We start from the raw sequence: 24184 nt of genomic DNA, 5'->3' as shown, positions 1-24184 counted from the left end.
TGTCCCAGAGCACAGTTGCTACATCTCATCAAATCACAACCTCTGTCTCATATCCAGACTTCTCTGTAAGTAATTATCTCCTTTCCGTCTGTTTGTTTATCCATCTGTCTGCCTATCTCACTGCTGATCCATCCATCCATCCATCCATCCATCTACCCACCCATCCACCCACCATCTGTCCATCTTACTGCTCATCCATCCAACCATCTCTCTATCCATCCATTCATCTACTTATCTACTCATCCATCTCACTGCTCATCCATCCGTCCATCCATCCATCCATTCCTCCAACCACCAACTTATCCATCTCACTGCTCTCCCCTCCATGCATCCATCCACCCACCCACTCATCTGTCCATCTCACTGCTCATCCACCCAACCATCTATCTATTCATTCACCTGTTCATCTCCTCATCCATCCACCTCTCATCCATCCATCCATCCATCCATCCATCCACTCACTTATCCAACTCACTGCTCATCCATCCATCCACCCACAGATCTATCCATCCAACTGCTCATTTATCCAACCATCTATCTATCCAACCATCTATTTATCCATCCATCCATTCATCTCCCTGTGTATCTACTCATCCATCCACCTGTCATCCATCCATCCATCTAGCCATCCATCCATCCAGCCAGTCATCTGTTCATCTCACTGCTCATCCATCCACCCATCCATCCATCCACCCAGCACATATTAATTAGGGGCTTGCCATATGCCAGCTACTGGACTAAGCACTGAGGGACACATAAGCAGACATGGCAAGGTTTCTGCCCTTGGGTAGCTTAACACTGTAACTGGGGGAGAAAGGCAAACAAGCCAATAGCATCAGAAGTGTTATGACAGCAGTGACAGAGGTACACCTGGGTACTGCAGGAGCAAGGAAAGGAGCATGCAGCATAGGGGAGGGGACCATGGAGCTAAGCCTTGCAGGACTAATGAGGATTAGTGAGGTCTGAGGAAGGGGGGAAAAAACCAGAGGAGGAAACAAGATTCACCAAAGAAGTAAAGAGTAGGCAAGTGCAAAGGCATAGGGGTGTGAAACAGCACGAGATGTTGGTGAGCAAAAGCAGAGAGAATGAAGCCACAGAGCTGGGATGGACCACATCATGGAGAACCTTATAGGCTTGGAGAAGGAACAAGGACATTATCCCAGGGGTGCTAGGAGCTGCTGAAGCATGGATAGAAGTTAAAGGAAGGGACTCTGGAGCCTGGTGGCTTTGCTTACCAGCTGCCTGGCGTTTCATTAATTCCCTGATCGCTTTGTACTTATCACCTATGGCTGCTCTGAGGACTTACCATACCAATTCAGGCAAAGCATTAAAATGAGTGCCTGGTAAGCAGTATGCTGTCAGTGAACAATAGTTCTTATTATGGAAGGCTTTCAGCTAAGTGGCTTCATGATGAGGCAGCCAAAACTCTTACTGAGCACCTAGTATATGTCAGCTGTGTCCCAGGCTCTGATATACTCCCGTAAGAAAATGCAGACTGGGGCCCAGGCCTCGTGGACCTCAGCATCTAGAATCTGCTGGACTCACTTCCTAATGGGAATTCCTTATTTTTCCAAGTTTAGGGGAAATGGGCACCAGGCTGGATGTGGAGACCCACAGATAATTCCTGTGGCAAAGTTGATGTGGTTTCCATGGTGGCCAAACTAAGAGTTTTGTCTTAAACTTTTCTCTTTTACTTCGAAAACATTTTAGAAAATTGAAATATATTCATTACATACGGTTATTGTGGAAAAATGAGAAAAGCGGCAAAAAATGGTTTAAACCGTGTATACCCACAAAACAGCAAAGACCCCTATTGCCATTTTGCTGAGGCAACTGCTTAGTCTTTTAAAATTCAGTTTCTCAGACTGTCCCTGTCTTCCTCAGCCAATGGGGCTGAGCCACCCACAGCCTGGGTTAGTCTCTGTCTGAGTTATGCCTGGCCCCGCTCCACCCCAGCTGGGACTCCCAGATCTCCTGGTCACTAGATGGCCAATCTGTTTGGTCTGTAGTCACTGTGCTCCTGCCTGTCAGAATCTGGCTTCCTCCTGTCCTCTTAGCAGCTCCTCATGGTTGTCTTCTCAGATGGCATCCCCTTCCTCACCGTTTCCTTACTGTTTTTTTTTTTCTTCAGGACCCTCACATCTGTGGTCTCCCCAGTCACCCTCACATATTGAGGGAGTTGGAGTTGCCATGGAAAACCAGGTAGAGCAGGCTTCCCTCTGCCTCCTGCTACTTGTGTGGCGTAAGCAAGTCACACAACCTCAGTTTTCTCATCTGACAAGTGGGGCTAACAGAGCCCACATTACCAGGTGAGGCTATGAGTAATGAGAGCTGGCTCTTGGCAGGAGCCCCAGAAAGGGAGATGATTAATAGAAGTCCTCACCTTTCATTTATTTTCCAACCACTCAATAGCATCTATATTATAAATTAGCATCTACATGTAAATTAATTTAAAATGAAATATGTATTCATTAATTCATTCATTTGATGAATATTCACTGGGCTTCTACTATGTGCCCAACACTATGCTAGGTATGAGGGACTAGGTATAAGGAGTTTAATGATGGGAAAACCAAACAGTCTTCGATCTTTTTTTTGAGACAGAGTCTCACTCTGTCACCCAGGCTGGAGTGCAGTGGCATGGTCTTGGCTCACAGCAACCTCCGTCTCCTGGGTTCAGTGATTCTCCTGCCTCAGCCTCCCAAGTAGCTGGGATTACAAGCATGCACAACCACGCCTGGCTAATTTTGTATTTTTTTTTTTTTGAAACGGAGTCTCACTCTGTCGCCCAGGCTGGAGTGCAGTGGCTGGGTCTCAACTCACTGCACGCTCTGCCTCCCGGGTTCACACCATTCTCCTGCCTCAGCCTCCCGAATAGCTAGGACTATAGGCGCCCGCCACCTCGCCTGGCTAGTTTTTTGTATTTTTTAGTAGAGACGGAGTTTCACCGTGTTAGCCAGGATGGTCTGGATCTCCTGACCTCGTGATCTGCCCATCTTGGCCTCCCAAAGTGCTGGGATTACAGGCTTGAGCCACCGCGCCCGGCCTTGTATTTTTATTAGAGACAAGGTTTCACCATGTTGGCCACACTGGTCTTGAACTCCTGACCTCAAGTGATCCACCCACTTTGGCCTCCCAAAGGGCTGGGATTACAGGCGTGAGCCACCGTACCTGGCCCAAACACAGTCTTCGTTCTGATGAAGCTTTCACATTTGATGGGATGACAGGTGAGCAAAGAGCCCTTATGTACATGGAATTAGAAAGGGCAGCGAGTTCTATGGGAAGTAAGGAGCAGGGCTCTGGGAGCAGGTCCCCTAGACGGAGGATCCCAGCAGCAAGCAAGTGGAGGGGGAGCAGCCAAGCCTCTGTGGTAGGAGGAAAGGAGCGGAGAGAAGACCAGGGGGTCCTGGGTGCAGAGCAAGGGGGAGCACCGGGTGGACTGAGGCTGGAGGGGCACTTGGGGCTCAGCGAACGGGATCTGAGCAACAGGAAGCCATGCGGGGGTCTAAGCTGAAAGACAGGAGACTGAGGGGCTGGAGGAAGGGGAATGGACGTCAGATTTGTGTTCAAAAAGCACATTCTGAGGGCTAGGCACAGTGGCTCATGCCTGTAATCCCAGCACTTTAGGAGACTGAGGTGGGAGGACGGTTTGAACCTCGGAGGCGGAGGTTGCGGTGAGCTGAGATTGCACCACTGTACTCCAGCCTGGGGGACAGAGCCAGACCCTGTCTCAAAAGAAGAAAAAAGCACACTCTGGTGGCAGTGTGGAGATCCTGAAGGAGACCCAGATGGGAGGAAGGAAGCCCTGTTAGGAAGATCTGTAGTGCACCAGGGAGCACTGAGGGTGACACTGGCTTTATAGTAGAGAATGGTCACTGCATTTACAGCCAAGAGGTGGTAAAAAAAAATACATGCATATATGAAGTACAGATGTTCCCAATTATTCTCTCCAGTATTATGCAGCCCCCAACTCACCGCAACACACACACACACACACACACACACACACACACACACACACACAAAATAGCCCCTTTCCAGCTGAAGACTACCTTCAGAACTCTGAGGCTTTCATTGGATTCCAGTCCTTTGCTGATTTTGGAGGCCCCTTCATTGCCGATGTCATTGCCGCCGACATCCAGGTAGACCAGGCAGCTGTTGAGTCGGAGGACCTCCCCTAGGGCCACAGCCCCCTCATTCCCAAGGCCATTCATGGAGAGATCCAGCTTTGTCAGGGTCACATTACCCTCCAGGAAGAGGGGAGAACAGCACCAGCATCAAGGTTGCGTGTGACTCATCCAACCACAAGGGCCCTGACTTCTACCCCCTGTTGGCATCCAGACTGGGCGCTCAGTGGTCCCCAGGACCGATGGATTTGCCAGATCATTCAGAGCTCCCAGCTGGGCTCAGTCTCAAGTGCTCATGAGACTCCCTCCCTTTGGCTTCTGGTCATTCTCTACCCACTAATTAAACTACCCTCTTGAAGTGTATCCAAAGATGCCACTCTGGCCTCAGCAGATATGATTTATACTAAAGAATAATGTGCAGGCCAGGCGCGGTGGCTCACACCTGTGATCCCAGCACTTTGGGAGGCGGGCGGATCACAAGGTCAGGAGTTCGAGACCGGCCTGGCCAATATGGTGAAACCACATTTCTACTAAAAATACAAAAATTAGCTGGGCATGGTGGCGGATACCTGTAGTCTCAGCTACTCAGGGGGCTGAGGCAGGAGAATCGCTTGAACCTGGGAGGTGGTGGTTGCAGTGAGCAAAGAATGCACTACTGCACTCCAGCCTGGGCCACACAGTGAGACTACATCTCAAAAAAAAAAAAAAAAAAAAGAATAACGTGCATCCAGGAATTGTAGGAGGGAGACCAATAACTTGAAAAGTATTTTCAAGTATGATGAGAGCTCAGTACACCCTCATTGATGGTGACCATGAGGAAGACGCTTAGGATGGCAGAATGGGAGGCCCTGGCTATCTTCAACTGGACTCCACCCACCACTCCTGGAGAGTGCCTTACCCGGAGACCGTTACACAAGGCCACAGCTCCCCTTGTGTGGAAGTTATTCCAGCTCAGATCCAGTGACGTGAGCCCCACATTGATGGCTGAAACAGGGAGGGAATTGGCTTAGCATCTCCCACAGCCCAGAAAACCCATTCTCAGAGTTAACAGACGCCCACGACATTGGGGATAAAGACCACTCAGTGGTCATGCAAAGTAAAATTCTCAGATAATAATTTTTTCAGTTATTCATTTAAACACAAAATTGTAAGATGATCCCCAATGCTGGCAAAGATGCGGTGAAATAATCCTCCTTACACAGTTTAGGGGGGAAGGAAATTGGTATAGTCTATTTGGCAGATATTATCTGATCACAGATATTTTCCCATTAAAATGTGCATACTCTATCACTCACCTCTGAGACTCTACCTAAGATGACAGCACAGAATATGGGAAGAGCAAGGTGCTTGTAGATGTTTACCATGGCATCATTTATAAAAGTAAGAATTAGCTGGGCACAGTGGCTCACGCCTGTAATCCTAGCACTTTGGGAGGCCAAGGTGGGCAGATCACGAGGTCAAGAGACCGAGACCATCCTGGCCAACATGGTGAAATTGCATCTTTACTAAAAATACTAAAATTAGCTGGGTGTGGTGGCGTGTGCCTTTAGTCCCAGCTACTTGAGAGGCCGAGGCAGGAGAATCGCTTGAACCTGGGAGGCAGACGTTGCAGTGAGCTGAGGTTGCGCCACTGTATTCCAGCCTGGCGACGGAGCAAGATTCTGTCCCCCCCCCCAAAAAAGTAAGAATTATTTGGCTGGGCATGGTGGCTCACCTGTAATCTCAGCACTTTGGGAGGCCAAGGCAGGTGGATCACCAGAGGTCAGGAGTTTGAGACCAGCCTGGCCAACATGGTGAAACCCTGTCTCTGTCTCTACTAAAAATACAAAAATTCACTGGGCGTGGTGGCTCACACATGTAGTCCCAGCTATTCAGGAGGCTGAGGCAGGAGAATTGATTGAACCCGGTAGGCGGAGGTTGCAGTGAGCCAAGATGGCGCCATTGCACTCCAGCCTGGGTGACAGAGCAGGACTGCGTCTCAAAAATAAATAAATAAAAGCAATAATTATTTATCTGGTTGAATATTATTAATTAAAATAGAAGCAGCTGGAAAACATCTTCAGGGGCTGTATTTACACAGGAAGGCTGTGATGGACCTGCCATACTATGTCACGTGATGTCTTTATCATGGCAGGACATGGCTGCAGTGGTGACTCCAGAATTTCTCTCCAGGAGAGGCTCAGGGGCACAATGAGTTGGAAGTGGGGAGGCATCAGGCTTGGTGAGAAGCTGGGTTTGCACAGAAATCATACTTTTGTTTTGACCTGAAGATGATTTTGCTTACATGTTCCACAGGGTTGGAAGATCCTGTTTAAACACACTATTATTGTTGTTTTTATCTGGGTAGGACAGTTATGCCAAGGAGGCCATTGACGGAAAGGCTAAAGTCCTTTTGAACCATTACTGAACGGGAGGAATTGCCTTTAGGCCTCTGGCCCAGGAATAATGTCTTATTTCTTTTCTTTTTCTTCCTTCCTTTTTTTTTTTTTTGAGACACAGTTTTGCTCTTGTTGCCAGGCTGGAGTGCAATGGCACAATCTCGGCTCACTGCAACCTCCACCTCCTGGGTTCAAGTGATTCTCCTGCTTCAGCCTCCCGGGTAGCTGGGATTATAGGTGCCCACCACCACGCCCAGCTAATTTTTTGTATTCTTAGTAGAGACAGGGTTTCATCATGTTGGCCAGGCTAGTCTGGAACTCCTCACCTCAGGTGATCCAGCCACCTCGGCCTCCCAAAGTGCTGGGATTTCTTATTTTTTATGAACAGTGCACTATGTTCTGATCATGCTTCTCTTTGTGTCAACCCTCGGTGTGAGTTATTAGTAAAAAGTGCACAACACCTTATATAATTTCAGGAACAAACTTTCTCCTGCCTTCATTGCCCCCTCCCCTCTCTCCCTCACTCTCTCCTTACCCTTATTTTCTCTTCTCTGCCAGTTCCCTCATTTAAGCTACACCTTACACACCCGCATCACTCAAATGGCCACATAAGTTAGATTGTAATTCTGATCTCACCACTTACTACACGTGTGATTTCAGGCAGGTTACTTATCCTTCCTTTACATCTGTTTTCTTACAATGGAGATATCAACCTATATAGAGTTTTTATGAGGATCGATGTAAAATGCCCAACACGATGCCTGTCACATAGCAATCACTTCAAATAAGTGGTTTTTTTTATTTTTTGTTTTTTGTTTTTTTATTTTTTTATTTTTGAGACGAAATTTCACTGTTGTTGCCCAGGTTGGAGTGCAATGACGTGATCTCTGCTCACTGCAACCTCTGCCTCCCAGGTTCAAGTGATTCTCCTTCCTCACCCTCTCGAGTAGCTGGGATTATACGCCCAAGTCACCATGTCCAGCTAATTTTTTTGTATTTTTAGTAGAGACAGGATTTCACCATGTTGGCCAGGCTGGTCTTGAACTCCTGACCTCAGGTGGTCCACCCGCCTCAGTCTCCGAAACTGTTGGGATTACAGGCATGAGCTACCGCACCCAGCAATAGTAAGTGTTTTTAAAAGCTGCATTTGCAGTACGATTATAACAGTTTTAAAAGAGGGCACAGGCCGGGCACAGTGGCTCACGTCTGTAATCCCAGCACTTTGGGAGGCCGATGAGGGTGGATCACTTGAGGCCAGGAGTTGGAGACCAGCCTGGCCAACATGGTGAAAACCCATCTCTACCAAAAATACAAAAAAATTAGCTGGGCGTGATGGCTTGGGTGTATAATCCCAGCTACTCAGGAAGTTGAGGCATGAGAATTGCTTGAACCCGGGAGGCAGAGGCTGCAGTGAGCCAAGATTGTGCCACTGCATTCCACCCAGCCTGGGCGACAGAGTGAGACTCCGTGTCAAAAACAAAACAAAAAAGAGAGCACAGTCTGTCTCACATTAAATTTATGACCTCAGCTTTCAGACAGAGACTCAAACTGCTCCACCTAGAAAGGTGCTTCCATTACATGTTGTTCCTCCCTCCTACATGGTATTTTATACCTCCTGCCCTCCCATCAACCCTAGTGGTATGAACTGAACTTTCAGCTGAAGATCTTGCCTCCTACTTCACTGAGAAAATAGCAGCAATGACAGGCTTCAAATGCCACCATGAAATCTATCCACTTACCTGCACCTGCACCACCCTTTCCTCGTCTGTTTTTCCATGAATGAACTGTCCCTCCTGCTCTCTCAGGCCGGCGAGCTCTGCACTTCTGTTCTGGACTCCATTGCCTGCAGCCTTTTCATGGACTTTGCTCCTGTAATTACCTCCTTCTTCTTCTGTAGCATCAGTTTCTTCTTTCTTCCTCTCAGCATTTTCCATCCTTAAGAACCCTCCTTGGACTCTATGTCTCCCTTGGCTCCTGCCCCCTCTTTCTGTTCCAACTTTCCCAGCAGAACTTCTGCAGTTGCCTATAGTGTTCTTTTTGCTTTGCATCCTATTTTCTTTTTATTTTTAGAGGACAGGGTCTCACTCTGTTGCTCAGGCTGGAGTGCAGTGGCATGATCACAGCTTACTATAACCTCTAACTCCTGGGCTCAAGCAATTCTCCCACCTCAGCCTCCCAAGTAGCTGGGACTATAGGCATGTGCCACCATGCCCAGCTAATTTTTGATTCTTTTTTTTTTTTGAGATGAAGTCTCACTCTGTCACCCAGGCTTCAGCAGGATCTCGTCTCACTGCAACCTCTGCCTCAAGGCCAGGCTGGTCTTGAACTCCTGACCTCAGGTGATCTACCCACTTCAGCCTCCCAAACTGCTGGGATTACAGGTGTGAGACACTGTGCCTGGCCTAATTTTTGAATTTTTTGTAGAGAGAGGGTCTCACTATGTTGCCCAAGCTGGTGTTGAGCTCCTGGCTTCCCATCTTAGCCTCCCAAAGCACTGGGATTACAGGCATGAGCCACTGTGCCAGGCCTCCATTTTCAACTCAACCTCCTCCAGTTGGGTTTCCATACTCACCCACTCCGCTAAAACAGCACTTCTTTTTTTTTTTTAAATTTTAAGTTCAGGGGTACATGTGCAGGTTTGTTATATAGGTAAACTTGTGTCACAGAGTTTGTTGCACAGATTATTTCATCACCCAAGTATTAGGCCTAGTACTCATTATTTTTCCCGTTCCTCTCCCTCCTCCCTCCCTCCACCCTCAGTTAGTCCCCAGTGTCTGTTCCCCTCTCTGTGTTCGTGTGTTCTCATCATTTAGCGCCCACTTATAATTGAGAACAGGTGGTATTTGGTTTTCTGTTCCTACATTAGTTTGCTAAGGATAATGGCCTCCAGCTCCATCCCCGTTCCTGCCAAGAACATGATTTCACTGTTTTTTTTGTGTGTGTGTGACTGCATTGTATTCCATGGTGTATATGCACCACGTTTTTTTTTTGTTTTTGTTATCCAGTCTACCACTGATGGGCATTTAGGTTGATTCCATGTCTTTGTTACTGTGAATAGTTAAACTAGTACTTTCAAAGCCACTAACTCTCCATGCTGCCAAGTGCCATGGTCACTATTTTATCCTTGTCTTATTTGACCTCTCAACAGCATTTGACACAACTGCTGACCTTCTTCCTGAACTGCTCCCTTCCTTGGCTCCTGCCACCTCACTTTTCTGGTGTCCCTCCTATTTGACTGACCACTCCTCAGGCTCCTCTTCCTCCTCTGTGAAACCTAAAAATCTTGGAGTGACCCAAAGGTCAGTTCAATGGCCACCTACTCAACTCTCTGTCTACACTCCCCGCCTAGATGACCTCATCTTGCCTCATGGTTTTAAATACATCTATATACCTATGACCCACAAAAGTGTATCTTCAGCCCTGATCTCTTCACCAAGCTCTAAACTTATACAGCACACCATCTACCTGACTTCTCTATGTCGGTGTCAAATGGCCATTGCAAACATCATGTAGCCAAAATGGAAAACGGGGCTCCTATCTCCTGTCCCACCTGTCTCTGTTGCTCCCTGAGTTGTCTCCATCCACGTAAACAACACCGTCATCCAACCAATAGCTGAAGCAAAATGACCATGAGTCTATCTCTCTCTCTCTTTCCCCCATTCTTCACATCAGCAAGTCCTTTTGGCTTTACCCCCAAAATATATTCTGAATTCATTCACTCTTCTCTATCCCCGCCTCCTCCCTGAGCTCAAGCTATTTTCCTGTCTTGCTTAGACTCCTGTGACAACTTCCTTTTTTCTACTCATTTGCCTGGGGATGACTATTTAGGTTGTTACTATTTTTTTTTCTCTTTTATGACGATGCTGTAATAACCTCCTCACACATTTCTCTGTGTATGTGTGAGAGCTTCTCTGAGACAATTCCCCTTGATGGGAGGGAATTTCTGCATCAGAGAATAGACACATTTTCAAGTTTACCAAGGATTGTCAAGTTGATCTCAAAAGTGCCTGGCAGCTTGGAAGTATTCTTATTTTGCTCGGTTGTCCGCAGCCTTTGACATTCACTGGCTTTAAACTTTCACAGCTTTAATAGATGACAAGGAGAACCTTTCATTTCTCTAATTAGTAAAGAGATTTGGGCACTCGACTTTCTTCTTTTGCTATGCATATGCCTTGACCATTGCTCTATTGAGGCTATTTATCATTGTCTAATTGAGCTAAGGATCTTTTATCAACATTCTGAATACTAATTTTTGTACTCTACAAATGCTGCAAGTGTCTACCCCCTGTCTGTTGCTTGTCTTTTGTTTTTGTTTTTGAGACGGAGTCTCCTTCTGTTGCCCAGGCTGGAGTGCAGTGGCGCGATCTCAGCTCACCGCAACCTCCACCTGTTGGGTTCAGGCAATTCTCCTACCTCGCCTCCCGAGTAGCTGGGACAACAGGCGCACACCACCACGTTCGGCTAATTTTGTGTTTTTAGTGGAGATGGGGTTTCACCATGTTGGCCAGGATGGTCTCGATATCTTGACCTTGTGATCCACCCACCTCGGCCTCCCAAAGTGCTGGGATTACAGGCATGAGCCACCATGTCCAGCCTGTTGCTTGTCTTTTAAGTTTGTTCATGGTTATGTGTCTTTTTATGATATGCATGTTTCAAATATATTGTTGTCAAATATGGGGATTTTTAAAACTTTTAGGTTCAGGTGTACATGTGCTGGTTTGTTATATAGGTAAATTGCATGTCTCAGGGGTTTGGTGTACTGATCATTTCATCACCCAGGTAATAAGCATAGTACCCAAAAAGTACTTTTCAATTGCTTTTGGACCGTTTATGCTTACTGGGCCATACTTAACAGTCATTAGCCTTCCTGAGATCAGCCAGTTGTTAGTTGTTTCTATGTTCTTCTAATCGTCATAAAGTTTTGCTTCCTATGTTCAGGTGTTTGCTGCTGCTGCTTCTTCCCCTCCCCCTCCCTCTCCCCCTCCCTCTCCCTCTTCCCCTCCCTCTCCCTCTTCCCCTCCCTCTCCCTCTCCCCCTTCCTCTCCCTCTCCCTCTCCCACTTCCTCTTCCTGTCCCTTCCCTCTCCCTCTCCCACTTCCTCTCCCTGTCCCTTCCCTCTCCCTCTCCCACTTCCTCTCCCTGTCCCTTCCCTCTCCCTCTCCCACTTCCTCTCCCTGTCCCTTCCCTCTCCTTCTCCGACTCCCTCTCCCTCTCCTTCTTCTTCTTTTGAGACAGGGTCTCTGTTGCCCAGGCTGGAGTGGCGTGGCATGATTATAGCTCACTGCAGCCTCGACTTCCTAGGCTCAAAGGATCCTCCCACCTCAGCCTTCCAAGTAGCTGGGACTACAGGTGTGCACCACCATACCTGGCTAATTTTTTGATATTTTAAAGAGATAGGGGTCTCCTTATGTTGCCCAGGCTGGTCTTGAACTCCTGGGCTCAAGCAATCCTTCTGCCTCAGGCTCCCAAAGTTCTGGGATTACAGGCATAAGCCACTGCACCCAGCCAATTCTGAATATATTTTGGGCATGGTTTACATCATTTTTATAATCACAACATTTAAAAATAATGTTAAAAAGGGAGATTCAGCTCTGCCAAGTAATCCTCCCCATCCCTCCCCTTTGCTGTCCCTTCCTCCAGGGAGACTCACCCAGCATCTGGCCCAGTTGCTCCCCTCCTATATCAGAGAATTGGTTGTGACTGAGATCCAGCTTCTTAATTCGGTAATTGGTCTACAGAAACAAACAGGGGAAAGAGAAGGATTTTTTGTCTTCTGATTGCAAATATCTTACTTATCTCAGGGCAGTATGATGGCAGGGCTCTGATGTACCAAAAATTAGGTGAAGACATTGTCTTAGGCATTTTTTGTTGGACTGTGCTGGGAGAACTTAGTGCCATATAAACAGTTCTACCATTTGCTGCGGCTTTTGCTGGGGTTGGCAAGGTCTAAACACTCCCCAGTCCCTAACATGTGCAAGTAGCCTCAGGTCACTGTGCCCATAGCAGCCCCAGGTTGCCCAGATCTCCCAGGGACATCACCCATGTGGCTTGGCTGCACTCCCTGCCTCTTACCGACAGGGCTTGGCAGAGCGGTGCTGCGGATTCTTCCTTGAAGTCATTTCCTGTAGTGAGGGTGGTGTGTCAGCAACGCACTGCTGGTTCACCATGGCCTCTCCCACCCTCTACCCCTCCCAGTCCATTTCCCTTTAGAACAATCAGACAGAGAAACTTTGGGAGGCAGAGGTGGGAGGATCGCCTGAGCCCAGGAGTTTGAGACCAGCCTGGCCAACATAGTGAGTCCTTGCCTCTACAAAGAATTTTTTGAAAAATTAGCCAGGCATGGTGGCATGAACCTGTGGTCCCAGATACTTTGGAGGCTGAGGTGGGAGGATCACTTGAACCCAGGAGGTCAAGGCTGCAGTGAGCCATGTTGGTGCCACAGCACTCCAGCCTGTGTGACGGACCAACATCCTGTTTAAAAAAAAAAAAAAAAGAAAAGGAGCCTGCGCATGGTGGCTCATGCCTGTAATCCCAGAACATTTACAGGCCAAGGTGGGTGGATCACCTGAGGTCAGGAGTTCGAGACTAGCCTGGCCAACATGGCAAAACCCTGTCTCTACTAAGAATACAAAAATTAGGCAAGACGGTGCACGCCTGTGGTCCCAGCTACTCAGGAGGCTGAGGCATGAGAAATGCTTGAACCTGGGAGGTGGAGGTCGCAGTGAGCCGAGATCACGCCACTGCACTCCAGCCTGGGTGACAGAGCAAGACTTCATCTCAAAAATAAAATAAAATAATAAAATCAAATAAGAAAGGAAAGGAAAGGAAGGGAAGGGAAGGGAAGGGAAGGGAAGGGAAGGGAAGGGAAGGGAGGGAAGGCGAGTGGAGAGGAGGGAAGGGGACTTAAAGCAAGTATTACGTGGACAAAAGAGAACAAGGCAACTGTTTACCCTCTCCTTTAACATTGCCTTTTCTCTCTGCCATGAAATTCCAGGAGTTGGTAGCATACCCTGTGCATTCATTAGCAACATCAACCCCCAGTCTAGTGCCTAGAGTCTGTAACATCCTAAAAATGCTCATCCAAGTTCAAGCAGCAGGACTGGGACACTTGTGAGTGAGACACTTGCCATGGGTGCAAAATTTAAGGGGTGCCTAAAAACTCAGTAATCAAGAAGAAGAATATCCTAATACACTAAAAAAATCAAAATTAGTCCAAAATCATCTATATATAACAAGTGTTTTTTTAAATTTTAATATTTTAATTTTAATTTTAATTTTTTTATGGAGTCTTGCTCTGTCACCCAGGCTGGAGTGCAGTGGCATGATCTCGGCTCACTGCAACCTCTGTCTCCTGGGTTCAAGCAATTCTCCTGCCTCAGTCTCCTGAGTAGCTGGGATTACAGGTGTGCGCCACCACGCCCGGCTAAGTTTTGTATTTTTAGTAGCAACATGGTTTCATCATGTTGGTCAGGCTGGTCTCAAACTCCTGACCTCATGATCTGCCCACCTCAGCCTCCTCAAGTGCTGGGATTCATGCCCGGTGTGTTTATAATTTTAAATAGAGACAGGATCCAACCCTGCACACGCATGACTAGACCTTATTCACCTCAGTCCATTCTATCCCTTTTGGATGCTGTTTTTATTTAATGTCTTGATATTTTGCTCATCATGATATTTTGGCACTCCTTACATTTGTGACCAACGCAAGTGGCTCACTCACCTTACCCGAGTTGTGGCCCTGCTAAGCAATGTAAGACACTGGTGATTTCTGGGAAGTACATGACATAGAGCCTTATTCCCAAATTTCCTCCTTTGAACCCTCAATAAGCTTTGTATCTCTACCACCTACATAGTGCTTGGCACATAACAGGTCCTTAATAAAGTGAGTGAACGAATGAATGAATGAATGCGTTCACTGGAACACAAATACTTGTTTGGCTGTGTCTGTTAGCAGTCCAATAAAGTGAGATAATAAGCTAGTCAATGCATAAAACTAGGTGATTAATTATTCAAATTCTTGTGTTTAAATCAGTGGTTACAGATGGTACAGAGCTGGTTGTAAGAGATTTATTTGTGAAATTTGAAAAAACACAGATTCCAAGATTTCTCCTGCTAAAGATTCTGATTTCATCAGACTGGGATAGGACTGGGCAATTTGTATTTTTACAAAGAGCTTTCTGTACTATGTTAACACATTATGTTAGGGGTCTTAGCCAATGCAACCAGAAAAATAATTAGGAGATATAAATATTAGAAAAGAAAAAACTATCATTATTTGCAGATATAGTCACCTATCTAAATAATTCTGTAAAATTAACAAAATGTTAGAACTCATAAGATAATTTAATAAAGTGACTGGATATAGAATCAATGTATAAAAATTAATAGCTTTCAGACACACCAGTAATGACCAATTAGAAAATGTGATAGAAAAAAACATTCTGTTTGCATAAGATAAAATAATGGAAGACCTAGAAATAAACCTAATATAAATAATGCAAGGCTTATAATAGAAGAAATTAAAACTTTACTCAAGAATATAAAAAGACCTGGGGCTGGCCACGGTGGCTCACACCTGTAATCCCAGTTACTTGGGAGGCTGAGGCAGGAGAATCACTTGAAACCAGGAAGCAGAGATTGTGGTGAACCAAGATCATGCCATTGCACTCCAGCCTGGGAAACAAGAGTGAAACTCCTTCTCAAAAAAAAAAAAAAAAAAAAAAAAAAAAAAAAAAAAAAAAATTATATATATATATATATATATATATATATATATATATATAAAAATAAAGACCTGAAGGAGTAGAGATAAACCATGTTCATAAATGAGGAGACTCAATATTGCGAATATGTCAGTTCTTTCATAAATTAATCTAGAATATTAAATGGAACCCCAACCAAAACTCCAACAGGTGTTTTCTTCTTCTTTTTTTTTTCTTAAATAGAACTTGACAAAATGATTCTCAAATTCACCTGGAGGAGAAACTGTACAAGAATAGCCAAGATTACTATTACTTACAATACTAATAGCCAATATTGCGGAATTATTTTGAAGAAAAGATTCAAGATTACTTTGAAAAAAAGATTCAAGGTTATTTTGAAAAAAAGTAATGCCCACTCACATACAAAACATATTTATTGGCTGGGCACAGTGGCTCATGCCTGTAATCCCAGCACTTTGGGAGGCCGAGGCGGGTGGATCACTTGAGGTCAGGAGTTTGAGACCAGCCTGGCCAACATGGCAAAACTCTGTCTCCACTAAAAATACAAAAATTAGCTGGGCATGGCAGCGTCCACCTGTAATCCCAGCTACCCGGAATGCTGAGACAGGAGAATCACTTGAACCCAGGAGGCAGAGGTTGTAACGAGCTGAGATGGCGCCACTGCGCTCCAGCCTGGGTGACAGAAGGAGACTCCATCTCAAAAACAAACAAACAAAAAATATTTATTATAAGATTTTATAACATATACTAAACAGTACATCATCTTTTTTTGTATTAGTTACAACATCTTATTAGTTATAATATGTGGTAATTATAATTTTAATATTCTAAACAAATATTAAGACAATGCAGTGTTGACATGGAAATACATAAATAGATTAATGAAACAAAACAGAGAATCTAGAAGGAAACCTATATTTATAATGGGAGTTTAATATATGATAAAGATGATATTTTAAATTAATCATAAAAGGATGAATTATGACATTGAGATGCTGGAGTACCTGGCTATCAGTTTTGGAAATAAAACATCTGACATCTACCTCATGCCATGCACAAACAAGTATTAGATATATTAGAAAGCTGAGAGTAGAAACAACAACAACAAAAATTGAAAAAAATAAACGAAAATATTGTTACCTAATTTTCTTTTCTTTTTATTTTTTACAGATGGGTCTTGCTATGTTGCCCAGGGGAGCCAGTCCTGGGCTCAAGCAATTCTCCCACCTCAGCCTCCTGAGTGAATGGGACTATCAGTGCATGCCACCACTGCTGGTTCAGGAAAATATTTTTATAAACTTTGGGAAAGAGTTTTAAAGTAAGACTACAAAAATTAAATCCATAAAGGAAAAAGACTATAAAACTTGACATCAATAAAAGACACAAACTTTGCTACAAGAAAGTACCATAAACAGGCTGGGCACGGTGTCTCATGCCTGTAATTCCCGCACTTTGGGAGGCTGAGGCGGGCAGATCATGAGGTCAAGAGATCGAGACCATCCTGTCCAACATGGTGAAACCCCGTCTCTACTAAAAATACAAAAACTAGCCGGGCATGGTGGCACGCGAGTCCCAGCTACTCAGGAGGCTGAGGCAGGAGAATTGCTTGAACCTGGGAGGCAGAGGTTGCAGTGAGTCCAGATCGAGCCACTGCACTCCAGCCTGGTGACAGAGCGAAACTCTGTCTCAAAAAAAAAGAAAAAACAAAACAAAAAAAGAAAGTGCCATAAATAAACCTGTATCTAACATTCTAACATTCAAGTATGAATACCTATAGTTTATGAAGAATGGCTAAAACTAAGTCATACTAACAACCCCATGCAACAACTGACATTTCATAGAAGAGAAAATAGAAGTGGAAGTGAGCATCTCAAAAGGTGTTCTATTTCAATAGTAATAGAATGTGTAACAGTAACAAAGAAAATAATGCGAGGAACACATTGAATACTTATGTACTAGGTATAGTTCTGGGAGTTTTAGATTTTAATTCACTTAATATTCATAACAACCATCTGAGGTAATATAATTATCTTTAGTTTATGAATGAGAAAAGGAGGCACAAAATGGTTAAAAAACTTGCCCAGTGTCAAAGCTGGGATTTGAACCCAAGCACTGTGACTTCTACACCCACACGCTTAACCATTTTGATTCACAAATAGCTTGCTATTTCCCTTCTGGGGATAGTATAGGCAACAGTTCATTGGTAGAATTATAACCTGGCAGTCTTTTTAAAGGGAAATTTGGAAATCAATTGTTAAGTTCACAAAAATGGATACATCTTCATATTCAGTAATTGTGCTCCTGGGTGTCTATCTAGAAATACAAGAACATGTGCCTAAAAGATGCATGAACAAGAAAGTCCTTTAAAATATTACTTGAAGGCAAAATTAGAAAAGACTTTAATCTCCTTTCTCCCAAATAGGGGGGTGTTAAATAAACTGTACTATGTCCATAACTCAGAATACTAGCCAGCAGTTCAAGAGAATGAGATAAATCTATTTGTTTTGCCATAGAAAGAAATCCAGGATATATTTAGTGTAAAACAAGAGAAATTGGAGAATAATAACTGACCTGTAATAACATTTATGTTAAAAATACACAAACTAAGGCTGGGCACGGTGGCTTCTGCCTGTAATCCCACCACTTTGGGAGGCTGAGGCGGGAGGATTGCTCTAGCCCAGGAGTTTAAGACTAGCCTGGACAACATAGCGAGACTCCATCTTTATAAAGAAAAATACACAAACTTTATTTCTGTATTTTCTCCCTAGACACTCTTCAGATCTTCTCTGTATCTTAAGGGTTTTTCAGAGATATATTCCAGTGTAGATTCCTTTTTATATACCTTTCTTAGGAGTTACTTGAATTCCTGTATCTGCAAATTTATCAATTTAGGGAACATGTTAGCTGTTATTTGTTCAAATATTGCTACTCATTCATTTCTTCTCCTTCTGGAAACTACTCATTCTTTTAATTATTTTATCTTTTATATTCTCTATGTCTTTGTCTTTCTATGCTGCAAAGATAAAATGTTTTCCACTAATTCTACTCACTCATAACTAATGTGCCATTGAATTTATTTGCTGAGCCTTTAATATCAGTGACTATAAATTTTTCATTGTAAGAAAATCTTGGTGTGGAGAGGAGGAGAGGTATTTTTTTTAAGTGATTTGTTCTTTTATGATTTTATTTTATGTTCTTAATCATATTAAACATAGTTTATGATTGGGTGCAAGATATCTCAGTTTGTTTATGGTTCCAGTTAATTAATAGTGCCCTATTCAGTTTGGGTGGTAAAGTATATGATAAATTATTGTTTATATATCATCTGTAATGTCATATATGGATGATAAATGGCGGGGGCTAGGGGAGTGTGACTGGGAGGGTTTAACAGGCATAGATGCAGTATTCTGGTCTCCAAGACTAGAAGAACATGGTCTGGTTCAAAGAGACGTTGAATTATCTGTTTTTCCCGTCTTCCCTCCCTCTGATTCCCAGCGTCTTCTCCCTCCCTTTCCATGTGCTCACCTGAAAGCTCAAGGTTCCAGATGGAAGAACTATTTCTCTCGAAGAAATCTGAGATGATTCTGGCCCCCTCCAAACCAAGGTGATTGTTGGAAATATTCTAAAAGGCAAGAAAACACTTCGGTATGTAAAAAAGCTCACCAAAGGGCCCTCATGAACAAATGATGTCTTTTGTGGTTTACTTGAGTCCTGTGCTGAGGGCGTAGGGTTGGGATGGGGAAGGATTAGGAGGCATAGGGTGGTGCCAAGGACGAAGAGAAGGGCAATAGGAAACCAGGCTCTAGAGCCGGCTTTTCCAGGGCCTCCCTGTGGGACCCGTGGGCTGGCTGGTCTCAGTGTTTTGAAGTTGGCTTCAAGGACTCCCTATTTTCCCAATTTAGCCTTGGTGCTTGAGATAAGCACGCTATTTTGTTTCTTTGTGTTAAAACCCAGAACAGCTTCATGTGGAGAGCTTGGCAGTGAAACAGTGAAAATTGAGTTCAGAGTGCAGAATTATTGTAAATTCCACTCATTGATTCGGGAAGTATGAATTGTCCTTTTAAGCTAGTGGGAGGGACTTTATATAAAGTGGCCATTATGGTCTTAATTGGTTGTTTCCCCCTTTTCTTTGAATTTCTTTTTAAGATGGTAAAATAAGCATAACATGATTTACCATCTTTGCCGTTTTTCAGTGTCCAGTGCTGTGGTATTAAGCATATTCCCATTGTGTAACCATCACCACCAGCCATCTCTAGGCACATTGTCTTTCATGAAATTATTTCATGTCTTTACTTTCTTTAAGAAAGTTCACTTTAAGGCAACTATGCAGAGCTACATTTATCAATTTTTTTTTTTTTTTTTTTGAAACAGAGTCTCACTCTGTCACCTAGGCTGGAGTGCAGTGGCGTCATCTCAGCTAACTGCAACCTTTGCCTCTGGGGTTCAAGCAATTCTCCTGCCTCAGCCTCCCGAGTAGCTGGGATTACAGGTGCACACCACCATGCACAGCTAACTTTTTATATTTTTAGTAGAGGCGGGGTTCCACCATGTTGGCCAGGCTGGTCTCGAACTCCTGACCTCAGGTGATCTGCCCACCTTGCCTTCCCAAAGTGTTGGGATTACAGGTGTGAGCCACTATGCCTGGCCACATTTATCATTTTTAAGGTCTTCTAAGTTCCAGACAGAAATGGGTTCTTTTTTTCTTTCTTTCTTTCTTTTTTTTTTTTTTTTTTTTTTGAGACGGAGTCTCGCTCTGTCGCCCAGGCTGGAGTGCAGTGGCCGGATCTCTGCTCACTGCAAGCTCCGCCTCCTGGGTTCACGCCATTCTCCTGCCTCAGCCTCCCGAGTAGCTGGGACTACAGGCGCCCGCCACCTTGCCCGGCTAGTTTTTTGTATTTTTTTAGTAGAGACGGGGTTTCACCGGGTTAGCCAGGATGGTCTCGATCTCCTGACCTCGTGATCCGCCCGTCTCGGCCTCCCAAAGTGCTGGGATTACAGGCTTGAGCCACCGCGCCCGGCCTCTTTTTTTTTTTTTGAGACGGAGTCTCACTCTTGTTGCCCAGGCTGGAGTGCAGTGGCGCGATCTTGGCTCACTGCAACCTCCACCTGCTGGGTTCAAGCCATTCTCCTGATTCAGCCTTCTGAGTAGCTGGGATTACAGGTGCCCACCACCACGCCCGGCTAATTTTTGTACTTTTAGTAGAGATGGGGTTTCACTATGTTGGCCAGGCTGGGCTTGAACTCCTGACTTCAGGTGATCCACCCGCCTCGGCCTCCCAAAGTGCTGGGATTGCAGGTGTGAGCCACCATGCCTGGCCATAAATTGTTTCTTAGGATTTTGTACAGTCATAGGAAACACAGCCTCTCACGTGTGACCCTCTTCCGAGAAGTCACGTGGGAAGGGCGGGGGCTGGCAGGGTCTCTGGCTTGTGTCCAGTGGGTTGTGAATCCCCAGGGATGATGGTAGGAGCCAGCACAGCGGGGCACAGTACCATCTCCTGGAGGTAGTAGTTCTCTTGTAGCATCTCCACCAGGCTCAAGACGCCCTCCTCCATGATGCAGTTGTCTTCCAGCTCCAGTTTGGTAACAGCCGTGTTGGACTTCAGCCAGCACAAGGGGAGGGAGAGAGACACAGAAGCGGTTGGTGACCCAGTCAGTTCTCTGCTCGCCCTGGGCCAGCCATGTGAGTGGGCATGGAGATGCAGGCTAGGAATTCTGAAGGCCTGGCAAGGGCGAAGAGACCAGAACAGGGGCCGAACCAACCCGTAGAGTTTTGCTAGGACAATACGCTGATTCTGGGAGAATTTAGAAAAGGATCCTGAAAGCAATTAAAACCCTGACAAGTCAGAGGCACAAGGATGAGCTAAACAGATTTTAACTATTGAGCCCTAAGGAGAAAGAACTGTGACCTACTCCAAGATTAAGGAAAACTTGATACATTGAATAAGGATATTTAAACATAAAGATTCTTGCAAGGAGGTCCTTTAAAGCATTGATTTTGCTTTCTTCAGAGGCCTTTCTTCTAATTTAGGCTTAAGTCTTATCTGGTACACTCTTTTAAATTCATATATATTTATTTATTAATTATTATTTTTTGAGATGCGGTCTATGTTGCCCAGGCTGATCTCAAACCCATGGGATCAAGTGAGCCTCCTGCCTTAGCCTCCCAAGTAGCTGGCATTACAGGCGTGAGCCACTACACCTGGCTCTGGTACTCTTTTTAATAGGAGGTGACCTCAAGTCTGTTTGGAAGGAATTGGACATATAAATCTTTGGTGAATATCTAGATCCAAGCTAGTCGCATTTCTTTCTTTTTTTTTTTTTTTTTTGAAATGGAGTAATTTCCCTGTCGCCCAGGATGGAGTACAGTGGCACGATCGCGGCTCACTGCAACCTCTGCTTCCCAAGTTCAAGCAATCCTCCCTGCCTCAGCCTCCTGAGTAGCTGGGATTACAGCTACCAGACTTGGTAGGCCACCACACTTGGCTAATTTTTGTATTTTTTAAGTAGAGACAAGGTTTCACCATGTTCGCCAGGCTTGTCTTGAACTCCGGACCTCAGGTGATCCACCCACCTTGGCCTCTCAAAGAGGTGGGATTACGGGCATGAGCCACCGCGCCCCGCCACTAGTCTGCATTTCTATGAGGGGCAAGAGGAGAGAGAGGAAAGGACTCGCATTGCAGCATGACGGACTGGGGTTAGCTCTAATCAGAGATTTGATCTTCCCTTCCCCACCTTGTTCCCAATACACACAGGTACAGAGAAAAGACACAGGTTTGGATTTGAGTATTTTCAAGTCCCACTAAGGAGCAAGAGAAGTAGCAAGTGGAAGGCGTGTTAATGCTGGTCCTCCCCGACCCTCTCCCCTGGAAAAGGAAAATGTGATAGTACAAGCTATTGCAACGCGGGATGGTTCACCCCGGGGCTTCCTGAAATGTCTTCTGGTCTCAGCTCTCTGGGCTGGGCAAAATTCAATTGCCTTGAGTTGTGCTCAAAGGCGAGGGAGATGGCTCAGGGGGCCTCCCAGTCTAGGTGCTATTTAGCAGTGTCTGGAAACATCAGTTGAATCACCACTGCCAGATTCATACTGGCGACCAGCACATCCTAGGGGGAAGCAGGAGGCCCAGTTCCCAAATCCATCCATGTTTATTCCACACAGGCCAGTGTCTATTTGTCACTCTCTGTGTTCACTGCTGGTGAAACAAGGATTAACAGAGAACATTCCCATTCTCACCCCACCTGCTGCCCCCACATACAAGGGCACGGTAATGGGCCGTCAAGGGATACACGCAAGGATGAAATACTATCCCTGCTCCTAAGGCTGCTCCTAATCTAAGCCAGGAAAACACAAATACGTGAAAAGTTAATCAGTACAAAGAGCAAATAGAAGTTCAGTCCACCAGAATGTCACGATGATTACTTGTCAAATGAATGATACAGAGAACGGGGGAAGAAGAAACTCCTCCCAAACAGAAACTGCCGTTACTAAGAAACAAGTGGTCCAAGTCCCGAGAGGATGTCATTATGGTCCATGTTTTTCCCCCGAAGCTCCTGAGGTAATGGTGCATTCCTAACGCTTCATTAATCAGCCTTTCCACCGTTGACAAATCTCAAGACGGCTTTGTTCTTTCTCCGCCCCTTTCTTCCCATCCCTGGAAAACAGTGCAATCTCACATTTCCTGTCACTTCTTAAAGTGCATATGCTAAATGCAAATGCCATTATATTTTTCAGAAAGAATGAGTGTGTTGGGGAAAGTGAAGAAAAGTAAGACCATGTATTCTAGGAATACACCGTTCAATGCCAACTGGGGGCTAGGCACTCAAAATGAACAGCAGCACACAAGCTTATCCCTCTTATCATACAAGGAACTTACATTCTAACAATGATTACAGTAGTCCACCCCTATCCTTGGGGGAAAACATCAAGACTGCTGGTAAATGCCTGAAACCAAACATAGTACCAAATCCTAAATATACTATGCTTTTTTCCTATACATACTTACCCATGATAAAGTTTAATTCACAAATTAGACACAATAAGATGTTAACAATAACTAATAATAAAATAGAACAATTATTATAATATACTATCATAAAAGTAATATTGCTAGGGCACCGTGGCTCATGCCTGTAATCCCAGCACTTTGGGAGGCCAAGTAGGGAGGATCACTTGAGGCCAAAAGTTCAAGACCAGCCTGGCCAACATAGTGAAACCCTGTCTCTACTAAAAATACAAAAAATTAGCCAGGTGTGGTGGCGCACACCTGTAATCCCACCTACTCGGGAGGCTGAGGCAAGAGAATCACTTGAACCTGGGAGGTAGAAGTTGCAGTGAGCTCAGATCATGACCCTGCACTCCAGCCTGGGAGACAGAGCGAGACTGTCTCTCAAAAAAAAAAAAAAGTGATGTGGATGTGGCATCTCTCTCTCTTGTTCTCTCTCAAAATACCTTATTGTACTGTAAGAACAACTGAAACTGTAGACAGTGAAACTGTGGATAAGGGTGGACTACTGTACCTTCTAGCAACCAACAATGACAGTGTATTTCCAGGCTTTTTGGAGCTCACCATGTATTTCATAACTGAATAGATATGGACACACAGAATTGCCTTCCTCATTCATCACTCTCTCAGATGTCTGCATCATTGAACTTGGCCGACTCAGTCTTCCTGCAGCTTGTCTTTGGCTGTCTCTACCATTCTGTAGCTTCTCCTGTCTCTCAGTCACTCATCCTCTATTGAATTTACCGACTCCTTTTCTTCTTTCAGCTCCTTTATAAATAATATTTTTAAAGAATTCTTTCTCAGTCCTGAAACTGTCCCTATAAACTTTATAAAATTGATCAGGGAAGAAGGGAGGGGAGAAACAGAAATCAGCCCAGCTTGCAGCACACACAGCATTGGTCATGAGGTCAGCTGCTCTCTGACCCCTTCCTCAGAGTTCTTTGCTGCCTGTT

The 24184-nt window shown here is 44.8% G+C and overlaps 1 protein-coding gene across 5 annotated transcripts in view; it reads right to left on the bottom strand.

Moving 5' to 3' along the window:
- Positions 1-24184, bottom strand: part of LRRC74A (leucine rich repeat containing 74A) — a 44358-nt gene that overhangs the window by 14263 nt on the left and 5911 nt on the right. For 3 of the 5 annotated variants that reach the window (XM_073011190.1, XM_073011188.1, XM_073011191.1), the window contains exons 4-9: positions 20721-20828; positions 18754-18850; positions 12578-12627; positions 12156-12237; positions 5026-5111; positions 4053-4247 (exon numbers count right to left, since the gene is read on the bottom strand). In XM_073011190.1, coding sequence (XP_072867291.1) covers positions 4053-4247; positions 5026-5111; positions 12156-12237; positions 12578-12627; positions 18754-18850; positions 20721-20828 — 618 coding nt within the window. The remainder of the gene's footprint in view (positions 1-4052; positions 4248-5025; positions 5112-12155; positions 12238-12577; positions 12628-18753; positions 18851-20720; positions 20829-24184) is intronic. The other 2 variants (XM_073011189.1, XM_073011192.1) reach the window with 1 other exon arrangement.

This window comes from Chlorocebus sabaeus, chromosome 24 (genome assembly GCF_047675955.1).
Source record: "Chlorocebus sabaeus isolate Y175 chromosome 24, mChlSab1.0.hap1, whole genome shotgun sequence".
In the NCBI taxonomy this organism is placed as follows: domain Eukaryota; kingdom Metazoa; phylum Chordata; class Mammalia; order Primates; family Cercopithecidae; genus Chlorocebus; species Chlorocebus sabaeus.
The sequence above is the reverse complement of the archived record's forward strand: the minus strand, read 5'-3'. Positions and strand labels throughout refer to the sequence as shown.